Source organism: Stegostoma tigrinum, chromosome 7 (genome assembly GCF_030684315.1).
Source record: "Stegostoma tigrinum isolate sSteTig4 chromosome 7, sSteTig4.hap1, whole genome shotgun sequence".
Classification (NCBI taxonomy): Eukaryota; Metazoa; Chordata; class Chondrichthyes; order Orectolobiformes; family Stegostomatidae; genus Stegostoma; species Stegostoma tigrinum.
Window position 1 is genome coordinate 5,951,878 of NC_081360.1, and position 12,382 is coordinate 5,964,259.

Consider the following 12,382-nt stretch of genomic DNA (forward strand, 5'->3'; position numbering starts at 1 on the left):
TCATCCAAACATTTCTGATGAAGGTTTTGAAAGGTTTGATGAAATTGACCTCACTTTAAAACCCCACACAGCTGTTGGAACAAAAAGTTTGTGGAAATACAGAACTGCTCAGACTTGGACAAATGACAAGTGGACTAAAATGAAACTCAGGGGAGTGTGGAAGATGGAGAAATGTCAACTTTGCAATTCCATGTCCCCCTTTGTTATGCCACTGCTGGTATTTGATTTGAGACTGCAGCCACTTTGCATTCAGTTGTGCAACCTAATCTAATTTTATGGGTGAATAGAATTATCGAATGCTTGCAAGAGGTGAACTTGAGAGACCAGTCACTATCCTGTGATATATGGTGGATGCTTGATCAAAGAAAACTTCACTTTTGGACAACCCACAAAAAGACATGGGCACTAGTCCACGGGCCAATTGCAGTAGAATGTGCATCATTAAACCAGTTCCACTAATTCATTCATAGGATCTAGTAAAATCCAGATAGCTGTTTTGCCCTTGAGTGATCAGACCAAACCTCAAATGTTCAGAAATTACTTTTTGTGAAGACAGAAAACTCAGTTCATTATCTAATAATGGTTTATTGCCAGTTGTCTCCAGACAAGTTGTACATCATACTTCACATCAGAAACAAAAACAGGAATTGGCAGAAAAGCTCAGCAGGTCTGGCAGCACGTGTGGAGAATTCGAGAATTAACATTTCAGGTTGAGTGATCCTTTCTCTGAGCTGAAAAAGGGAGACAGAATTGGAAAGTACTAATTTGACATTTCACTGATGCTGCTAGACCTGCTATGCTTCTGCAGCAATCTGTTTTTGTTTCTGATTTACAGCATCCACACTTCTTTCAGTCTTTGCGCTTAATATCAGACTACACAGAGCCAGCCAACAGATACAAATTAATACAAATCATTAGCCTGGAGAGTGTATCAAATTGCAACTTGGAACCACCATGTGATCGCTTGCCCCTGTTCATTTGCCATATCAGATAAGAGCCAGTCATTTCAAACTGAAGAAAGATCAAACATTTTAATTATGCTTAAATCGTTACCATACATTATATAAAAATAATTCCCATGTCAGTTTAAGAATACAGACACAAACATGTACCTAATCCTTTACTGGAAAGGAATGAGAACAAGTAAATCCGGAAACATGTGTGACAGTTTATCCACATTTGAAATAGGAGCTTAAAACTCGGCGAGTTTTGTACATCATGATAACAATGTCTTTTACATTTCTTTAGGGAAGTTGCTACGCTTTTTAAAAGTTTATAATGTGGTGTCATACAGGAAGTTACATAATACAAAACACCAGACAGATAAACTTTTCAGTTCCTTTTAAATCTGTCAGTGCAATGTTTGAACTGGAGTTTTATCTCCTATTTTTCTGAAACAGGATAAATGATCTGAGAAGGTCACAGCTGCCTTATTTTGCATGGTATCTACAGATTTTATTCTTGGGCTTTCAAGTTATCTTTGTCAATATCTTACAATTCCTTTCACTAGAATGAAAAACCTGCAAACCAAGGTGACATTTTACCAGATTTCAATAATAAACATTGTTTTAAGACAACATACCAGGTGCAAAGTTGATTTTACTGCAATCAAAGTAAAAGGTTTCAGTAGCAAAAGTAATGTTCCAGAAATTGTATGGAGTAATTTGAATAAAATCCAATTAAAACATTGTCTGGGTGTATGAAGTTGTAGATTAAATCACATCATCTTATTGGCAGCAACAAATACTGAATGCACATTTGAAAGGGTAGAACAATGGAAATGAGAAAAGCTCTCAAACTTTAGTGAAGCTTCACTTCAAGCAGTGGTATGGTGTACCTCAAACACAGGCTTGTCTGCCAGCTCCATCAGGTGTCAGCTACATCTAGTAAGAGAGACAAGTGACGCTGACAAACCAGTTCTTCCTCTTGACTGGCCTGGATCAACGTTTTAAACTCTTTCAGTTTGTCTGATAAGGTCAGTGTTGAACTGTTCAGCCAATCAGACTTATTCAAACTGATATCCTTAATGTGTCCATTATTAGCATCCTCCTTAGATGAAACAGATATAAAGAGCACAATTAGATAGGATTAAGATTCTAATCTTAGAAATATAAAAGCAATAGGAATGAAAAGTATATCAACTGTTCTGGAAAAACAAAAAATGCATTATCAAACTCTCTAAGGTAGCAATGATAGGAGTATTAGTAAACCTGTGGTGTGATTACAGCAGACACTCGGTGCATGGGGACAACAACTTTATCAGCAGAAACCAAAGTCTGTGGGAGGTAAAGAGGGAAAGCAATTGAATCCAATGGGCCCCCATTCAGCCAGCGATGCAGTTGCTCCTCACATCTAGAATTAACACAAACACAAAATCACATCTGACGTACATTTTGTACAGTGTAATTACAGTTAACTTTTTAAGTCAGGGAGGTAGAGAAAGGCTGTTTGTTTGTACAGGAGCACAAAGGGGAGCACTTCCTGCAAATGAATCATTGCAGTCACGTCTTTGCTGCCCACAAAATGAACAAGTGGGCTTCATAGAGGCTAGCAATAAGTTCAAATTACTCATTTTTAGGTCTGTCGAGTCCTTAATGAATTGTGAATCCTTGAATCTATTCTACCTATCATTTCAATTTTTCCCCTCTAAAATGTAGTTCTGATGATTCAATAAACGATGACAATATAGAATCAGGAACTTTCAGTAAATGAAATTCCCAACTTCCAACGTGGTTGTAGTGCTCAAGAAATATGGGAAGATTGCTGGACTCATCAGCACTGAGGGTGCGTTCAGGACAGCTTTGCCCAAAGACAAACCAATTTTCCAACTGTTTTTTTCTAAATCATGTCCAATCATGGCAGTCAGGAGGTCAGCATGACAAAAACTTTGGTAGGCTGTCCACCTGCCAAGTGTCTGAACTATAAATCTTCAGAAAGTTTCCAGGATTCTGAAAAGACAGCATCTTCCCCCCTCTTTATAGAGAAGTAACAAAGAATCAAAAGAGACTTAACTGTTCTCTTTCATCATTTGCCTCAAACCAGTAATACAGACTGGCACACTAGTTATTGAATCTTCTTCTGGTACAGTAAGGAACTGATGTAACTTCGAAGAAGAATGGAGGTCAGAAGCACTTGGAAGGAGCCAAAGGATACCTCATTGAATCCAGGGGACTGGTGCTTTTGAATTGTGTTACCCCAACATTTCATTTTTCATCCACAGAATCCCTACAGTGTGGATACAGGCCCTTCAGCCCAACAAGTCCACACCAACCCTCTGAGCATCGCAACCATGCCCCTAATCTACACAGCCCTGAACACCACCATTTAGCATGGCCAATCCAACTAGCCTGCACATCTTTGGACTGTGGGAAGAAACCAAAGTGCCTGGGAGGAAACCCACGCAGACACATGGAGAACGTGCAAACTTCACACAGACAGTCACCCAAGGGTAGAATCGAACCCGGGTCCCTGGCGCTGTGGGGCAGCAGTGCTAACCACTGAGCTACCATGCCACCCTTCTATTTGTTTGTTTCTGTGTCTGTTTACATCTGTGTTTAGTGATTTAAGAAGGGCTACAGTTTAAGTCAAAGAGAGTTATAAGTTGGTCGGTTATATTTAGACTGTCTCAGGTTACAGCTCACTAATTTATAATTAACAGTAGTTCCTTGCTAAGCTCTGAAATATGACTGGTACATTCTATTAATTAGTTTGTCAGGTAGGTAAACTGGTGATTGAGTAAATTTGAATATTAATTTTTGCAGCAATCCCATGAACAGTGGAGCTCGAGTATGAATGCCCTTTCCTAATGGGTCATCACAATGGTCCAGGGTTATCAGTGCTGTTCAAATTGTCATAACTTCACTAATGCAAATTTCATTTCCACTTCAAAGTTTGCCTCACTGCTGCTTTGTTTCTTAAGAAGCTATGTCATTTTCAGAAAGCATGTTGTTTATTTCCCACATTTCTCTATTATTGTACCTTTTATTCTCCTCTTTCTCCATTTGAATTTCAGAAAGCAGTCGCCCTGGTAGAAGTTCTGCTGCTGTAGAAGTACGGGTAACATCCAAAGCAGAAAAAATCCAGTCCTGAAGGGTTTCTTCAGAATTGGCCTTCACAGTATATGATTTATTTTCTGATCTCTGCTTAACTGAAGGGTATACTTGCTTCTGTGGCAACCTGGAAAACAATATGACAAAACAACAATATCCCCGTGATAGCGAAGGAAAAGATTTCTGGATTACAACACTGAACATTATTCAACATAGTAAAGCTTGCTTCTAAAATTCTAAGCTACATCAACAGCATATAATGACTCTAATCCATTCATAAAGTTGCCCATTGTTTGGCCACCATTATCCAGATTAGTTCATTTCTGGTCCGAGACAAAACCTATCTAGCTAGTAAATGGGAAATGCTGTGCAAGTGTGTTAAACAAATACATTGAGAACAACAGTCAATAAGTCTCACAAAGTACTGAGAATCTGGACCACCAGTTCTCACAACCCAAATGCGTAATTCACTTAGTCTAGACAAACAGCAAATATGAGCCAAGATGCAAATGTTCAAACCAGATGACACAACAAAACTTACAGTGGGAGACTGTCAAATCATCTGATTCATCAGTCATTAACTACCTGAGCTGTTCCATTTCATCACTTTGCCAATCACCACCCCTCTGCCACTGACCACCTACCCTCCACCTATTGTTCCTCAAAGCACCACTTAAAGGGCAGATAAATAACCGTTACTGGGTCTCCCTACTGCACACCATCCATAACCTTCCCTAAATATGGTGTCCTTCACTAAATATGCAATGCCTTTTAGCTCCACCAAGGGGCTGAATAGCGATATTATATAGTTATAGAGGGATAACTACACAAACTATTTCCGAACAGAATTGTAGCATGTCCAGTATCACAGTTAATGCAGGCTCGATAAGTCTGATTCATTTATGCTAATTAAGATTCTGTGACATTAATTAATGCTTTCAGGACGTTAACAGGCCCCTCTGCCCAACAAGTCCACACCGACCCATCCCCCTACAGCCCAGCTAAGCTTTGCATCCCTGAACACTACGGGCAACTTAGCATGGCCAATCCACCTAGCCTGCACATCTTTGGACCGTGGGAAGAAACCAGAGCACCTGAAGGAAACCCACACAGACATCTGGCAGTGGAATCGAACTCAGGTCCCTGGCGCTAACCTGCTAACCACCGTTCTTACCAAGTTTGAGAAATGAGTAACCTTTCCTAATTGCTGCTATTTCTTATAATCATAGCCACTGCTTTGGAATGAAAAACAAGAGAAAGTCAATTTCATCCCACTAGTAGCAGAGATCCTTTTTAACTGGTGATTTGAGGATGAATAAACCACCATTGTTTCATTTCCATTAAGTTCAAAGACCACTGAGTTTGTTTGTCACTGTTCTGTAACTAATTTTTCTCCAGATTCCTGTGGTTAGAAACAGAAGTGTCCAAGGAAGCTCTATTTGCCCAGGCAAATCAAGAAAAGCCTGCACTAAAATTATTCATGGGTATAATATTGGCTCTCCTTGTACTGTATTCACCTTGTGGAGTCCCTAGTTTCCCACAAACTGGCAAGTTGCTCCACAACAAGTTCAAAGAACTTGTTCACAGTCCCAAAAAAACAAAAATGCTTCCAGGGTATTCCATAAGCTTTACTTGTCATGTAATGGGATCACACTTACACAAAATCCCACTGAAAATACCAATTTCTCAGATAGAGTTGACAGAGCATTCATAATAATGTGCACATACGAACAACTTAAATCGGGTACACTGTTTCCGATGTGTTTTCTAAACGTGTATAAAATATCGAATGCACAGCAGTAATGTGAGGTAAGTCATAAATTAAGATCAAACATGTTTAGGACAGAAAGTTTGTTGTCTTTCCAAAGTGCCGAAGTCAAAGATTTATTTTCTATTTATCAACTTCGACAAAACTATGATTGCAAAAACAAACAAATTAAATGTTACTCTCTTGATTGGTCATCACCAAGACAGATAGTAATAATGCAGGATATCCAGAAAAGTAGAGTGTGAAGGGGGAAAAAAAATCATCTTTTGCTCATAACTCTTTGAATTCCTCTCTTAAATATAATGCATGCCACATAAGTTACAATCGGAACAATGCAGCTCATATAGAAAAAGCATTCAAGCAGGAAAGTAGATTGTCATACTAATATTTTGCTCTTTTACCTCTGACAGGCAACTTGGATTTCCATCTGGGTATTTGATCGTGCCCGTTCCCAGAATGGAGGCCGTTTGTATTTTTTCAAATCCTCTTGAAAATAATAGACCAGGATCTGACCATCTTCACTTACAGCTTGAGAAACAAGAATAAAAATTATTAATGTGAAAAAAGCTAAGATGTGTACATTAGCTCAAAGAAAAGAAATTCCTCCTGTACATACTTCATTTATTCCATTATGAAAATTCAGGCAGGGACCAAGGGAAATTGAGAGAGAGTTGTTTGATTTCACCTGGAGTATTGCACCCAGTCTCAGTGCCACACTTTCAGAAGGATGTGAAGGCATTCAACAAGGTACAAGGTTAAGTCATAAAATAAGACCCTGGAGCATTGGAGGTAGTATATTGGTATGGATGGAGAATTGGTTAATTGACAGGAAACAGCAAATGTGGATACAGGGATTTTTCTTTCAGGCTGGCGATCAGTGGGGTTAACATAGAACATGGAACAATACAGCGCAGAACAGGCACTCAATGTTGCATCGACTTGTGAACTAATCTAAACCCCTCCCCCTACACTATCCCATCATTATCCATATGCTTATCCAAGGACTGTTTAAATGCCCCTAATATGGCTGAGTTAACTACATTGACAGGCAGGCCGTTCCACGCTCTTACCACTGAGTAAAGAACCTGCCTCTGACATCTGTCTTAAATCTATCACCCCTCAATTTGTAGCTATGCCCCCTTGTACAAGCTGAAGTCATCATCCTCGGAAGAAGACTCTCACTGTCCACCCTAACTAATCCTCTGATCATCTTGTATGTCTCTATTAAATCCCCTCTTAGCCTCCTTCTCTCCAATGAGAACAGACCCAAGTCCCTGTGCTCCAGACCAGGCGAAGGGATTAGTTCTGGGACTGCAACTGTCCACAATATTTATTCATAATTTGGTGGAAGGAAGTAAATATACTTTAGCCAAATTTGCACAAAACACAAAAACAGGTAGAAAGGTACGTTGTAGACTGTTTGTATCCCTCTTGCAGAAACCTCAAGTGAGTGAGTAAAAAGTTGGCAAAAAAAGTGTCATATGGGAAATGTGAAGTTGTTCATTTTGGAAGAAAGATGGATAATCTCATTGAAACGTACAGGATTTGTAAGGACTTGACAGGATAAATGGTGACGGAATGTTTTCCATCATTGGAACATCCAGGACCATGGGGCATAGTCTCAGAATAAAGGAATGCTAATTAAAGACTGAGATGAGGAGGAATTTCTTCTCTCAAATGGTTTAATATCTTTGGAACCCCTTGCCAGAGAGCTGCAGGTCCCTGTGTATATTTAAGGTGAAGATACATTCTTGATCAGTAGGGGAATCAAGGGTTGCGGAGAAAGGGCAGAATAGTGGACATGAAGAATATCAGATCACAGAATGGAATCCCTACAGTGTGGAAGCAGGCCATTCAGCCCATGAAGTTTACATTAACTCTGCATCAAGCAACCCACCCCCTACCCCATTCCTGCATTTCCCACCCTTTACACTGTTGGCAATTTAGCATGGCCAGTCCAACTGACCTTCACACTTTGGATTGTGTGAGGAAACCAAAGCACCTGGAGGACACACACATACACAGGGAGAACGTGCAAACTTCACACACACAGTTGCCCGAGGCTGGAAATCAAACTGAATAGCAGAGAATGCTTGAGGGGCTGAAAGGCCTACTCCTATTCCTATTTCTTATGGCCTTATGGTCACATGGTGAAGGCAATGGACAGTGCGCATTATGAGAATTTTTCAAAGGTTGAGGAATTGGAGTTGGAGAAGCTGGGACTGTTCTCCTTGAAGAAATGACTGAGGAGATCTGTCCGAAGTTTTTAAAATATTAACTGCCCTGGACAGAGTAAATAGGGTGAAAGTGTTCCCACTTCATGGAAGGATCGAGAACATGAGGGGCACAGATTTAAAATACTCAGAAAAAGTAGTATGAGGAAAACTTTATCCACACAGCAAATGGTTAGAGTTATGCAGTACCCAAGTGTGTAGTGGTGGCTGCTTTAAGCCAACGCTTCAAAAGAGGACAGGACGGTGAATTTAAAAGCAGCAATGCGCTAGGTTATGGGAAGAAAATAGAAGAATGGCACAAGGCAAGACTCTTATTTGGAGAGTCAACTTAAAATGATAGGCTGAATGACTTTGTCCTACGCTGTAACATTTCTAGACATCGAAGTTGGACCTGGGGATGTGGCAGCAAGGAAATGCATTTTCCACATATTATCCTCTGAAGTGATAAATCATGTTCTGATCATAAATATCACAGCTCTTGGAGAAAAGGAAAACAATTGTCGGTGGGCCTTTACAAAATCAGAGGCAGGAGGGGAAATTTCCTGAAACTAGCAATTGCTTTATTATTTGTCCCAATAAAGCTTGCTTTCAAATTTTATTAAACTGTTTTTGTGATGACATATTCAAGGGTTTGGTGGGGTGGTCTGACCATAGGGAACTATAGCACAAAGGAGGTTGCAGGTTTGAATTGGGCGTTAACTTAAGTCTCACTTCCTCTTGTTCTTTCTCCATAATCTTATAACATCCAAATGCTCCTCTACATAAAAAAAATATGATTTTAAGTCATCAAGTTCAAACAACAGTTACATCTCTTAACCTTGTTCGTTTTTATGATGAGGCTCAGTTTTTCCCCACGTCTCTTCATTGTCAAACCTCTTCATTTATGATAATATCTTGATGATTCTTTTCTAATTCCTCCCCATGGTAGTCACATCCTTTCTTAAGAACTACACTCAATGGCTGACTTGGTTACAACCACAACCTAACCAATCACTTGAACAGTTTCAGTTTTACCTGTGCTTGGATTCAGTGCCATAATTAAAACCCAAAATCCCATACACCTTTAAAAAAACTGCCTTCAAAAGTTACATATCAGATTTCACAAGTCTCTCCTGCACTTTTTAAAATTTTGTATTTACTGTTTATGTCCTCTCTTTAACTTTACATCCATACTTAGTTTTTCTTTGTCCATTAGTTTGTATTACCCAACATTAGCTAAGAATGGCTTTTGTTTTTACATTTCCTCCAGAAAATCCATTGACACAATATGCACTGCAATTCCTGGATCAATGATTCTTTCAAAGCAAATATTTTATTTCAGTTTCTGAGTTGCTTTGGGTTATCTGTATACATTTATAGTTATCTGTTCCTCACAGTGAACTAACAGCATAAAACACCAAACCATTTCTGTTCTCAAATAGCATAATTTCAGCCACGATCAGAATACAGTTTCTCAAAACCCTAAACAGGAGATGAGCAAGGTGCTGATTTCCTTTTCTCTAAGTTTCCCTACTCAACTTCACAATCCACGATAATGCTACAAGAATGAGACCATTCTAAAATAAAAACGTAAAAGAGACATGACTAACCTGAAGCACAAGGTCGGGTCGAAGCTATGCACTCTCTCAATCGATGGTCAATGCAAATGAGAACAATTTCATCCCAAGGTATTTCTGAAACCAATGGCCCCTCATCGATCGAGGCTTCCAACATCAAGGGATAGCTGTCTCTCCATTTGCTATAGACTCTGTTGAGGACGTGCTCAATCCTTGAAAGCAGCAGTGGGCGTGTTTGTTGTGATACTGGGACCTGACATACGTATTGGAAGATCATATCACAGACCTTAGCCCATGGAGCTATGAGGAATAGAAAACAGCATTGTCAATGATGTGGCCATTGAGTGTGTGGAATCATCTTACAGAAGGTTATTTTCCTACCATGCAAGGGAGGTAAATCCAGCACTGGCAGTTGAAAAGACAGAACTGCCTTCCTAAGCCAGGTCAGGTGATTATTGGAATTCCATTCTTTGTGTGCCAATATTTCATGAGCAACAGGTCCAGAGAATTCAGCAACTGGCCAAGAAAGGTTATGCAGTTGTTCAGAGGACACTACTTCTGCGAGGAAACGCAGCACATCGTTGTAAAACTCAATGATGAAGCTGGGGCTCTGGGAAGGCAATGCAGCCAGTTGCCTTTTAGATTTATCACTGTAAAATTGGTCATTAAACTCTCGGCACAGCCCGTCCTCGATGAACTGGTTCAGAGTCTGGCAGCAAATGTCTGGTGGTGATGGGCAACGTGAGGCTAGCCACCTCACAGCTTCAGAGACCTACAAGAAATTACATCCGTATATTTAAATCTCACTGTAAAAGGCTAAGAAAAAGACAAACTGCTGGAAATATTATTTTCTACACATTTTATTCATTGCAAAAAGGATGGGGAGAGTCAAAGATCAAATGAAAACGAGTTTTGAGAAGATTTGTAGCTCAGGTTGAGGTTCTGGATGCGAGTTTGCTCGCTGAGCTGCAAAGTTAGTTTTCAGACATTTCGTCACCATCATCAGTGAGCCTCCGACGAAGCGCTGGTGTTATGTCCCACTTTCTATTTATCTAGTTAGGTTGCCTTGGGTTGGTGATGTCATTTCCTGTGCTGGTGATGTCATGTCCTGTTCTTTTTCTCAGGGGATGGTAGATTGATTTGGAGCCAATGTGTTTGTTGATGGAGTTCCGGTTGGAATGCCATGCTTCTAGGAATTCTCGTGCGTGTCTCTGTTTGGCTTGTCCTAGGATGGATGTGTTGTCCCAATCAAAGTGGTGTCCTTCCTCATCTGTATGTAAGGATACAAGTGATAGTGGGTCATGTCGTTTTGTGGCTAGTTGATGTTCATATGAACATCAAACAGAGACACGCACGAGAATTCCTAGAAGCATGGCATTCCAACCGGAACTCCATCAACAAACACATTGGCTCCAAATCAATCTACCATCCCCTGAGAAAAAGAACAGGACATGACATCACCAGCACAGGAAATGACATCACCAACCCAAGGAAACCTAACCAGATAAAGAGAAAGCGGGACATAACACCAGCGCTTCGTCAGAGGCTCACTGATGATGTTACCTAGAATGGTGATGAAACGTCTGAAAACTAACCTTCCAGCTCAGCGAGCAAACTCACATCCAGATCAAATGAAAGGTGTCACTAAACAAAATCCATACCATTACATTTCAGCAACCTTTTGCTACAGTATTTCTTTGCTAAAAAGACATAAAACCTATATTGAAAAACCAGTCCTTGTCCAGATTAAACGAGCTCTGCAAACAACAGCTCTGTAATGACCCAACACTGCATAAAGAATGCAATTCTGGAATTCCAGCCCTATTATTTTGAGTAAGATGAATCTGATGCAGTGGGATAAGAAATACAAATCATCCTAGTGATCAGAGGAACTACTTTCAAACGGTAATAAGTAAGATCTACCCTCTTTATTCAAAATGGATTGTTTTGTCCCATATTTTAGTTTGTGATTATTGCTGCATTTATTGTCCATTCCTAATTACACTGGTGAGCTTCTTCCTTGGGAATTGACTAGCCGAATACAAAAAGCTTTATCAATGACCCATGCTATGGAACAAGACAGAACCATAGACAAGCAAACCCTTATTGTGGCTGATGTTCCACAAACTGTCATATTTACAGAACTCTCAAACTCTCAGATTCTTTTATTCCCATTCAGAGGCATCATGACTGGGCTAGCATTCATTGCCCATCTCTAAAAGCCCTCAAGATGGTGATGAGCTGCTTCTTGAACAATATCCTTGTCATGATACGGGGAGAACTGTTCACAGCACCCTCAAAGTGAGGTCCATCCAATTCAAGGTTGCATACAAGTTTAACATGGCTTCTCTGCTTTTCAATTATTCCCTTGGCTTTGTTTTATTTTGAGAAAATGTCTTATTCATGTATTCAAAGTTTACTGATTTGTAGAAACTGCATTTCCAGATGCTTTCAAGTCTCTACCTAACTGATGCACTTATTTTTCAGGAACAATACAGTCTCCTTGTTCTTCCTGCAAAAATGCCACACAATTGAGTGCCTGTCTTTATTTGAGGGTTAGGTCAATGGACTTCATCTGGATTGGTCCACACTTATGAGCAACTTACTGCACTGGTTGCCATTGTTTTCTTCAGGACAGCCAACCAAGAAACTTGCCTGCCATCAGGCGTATTGGAACAATATACAGGCTGATAACTTACTTTGTCACATTACAAATCCATCTTCAACAAGTCCTGGTGTGGCAGTCCAACCCGCAGCTGCTGGCCCATAAGTATA

General features: G+C 40.0%; 1 protein-coding gene across 1 annotated transcript in view; it reads right to left on the bottom strand.

The window, feature by feature from the left end:
* Positions 1-561: 561 nt before the first annotated feature.
* Positions 562-12,382, bottom strand: part of mcm3ap (minichromosome maintenance complex component 3 associated protein) — a 67,762-nt gene continuing 55,941 nt past the window's right edge. Inside the window, exons 24-29 of the mRNA XM_048533986.2 lie at positions 9,989-10,379; positions 9,641-9,907; positions 6,219-6,345; positions 3,979-4,176; positions 2,211-2,352; positions 562-2,049 (exon numbers count right to left, since the gene is read on the bottom strand). Of these exons, the coding sequence (XP_048389943.2) occupies positions 1,867-2,049; positions 2,211-2,352; positions 3,979-4,176; positions 6,219-6,345; positions 9,641-9,907; positions 9,989-10,379 (1,308 nt within the window). The 3' untranslated portion in view covers positions 562-1,866. The remainder of the gene's footprint in view (positions 2,050-2,210; positions 2,353-3,978; positions 4,177-6,218; positions 6,346-9,640; positions 9,908-9,988; positions 10,380-12,382) is intronic.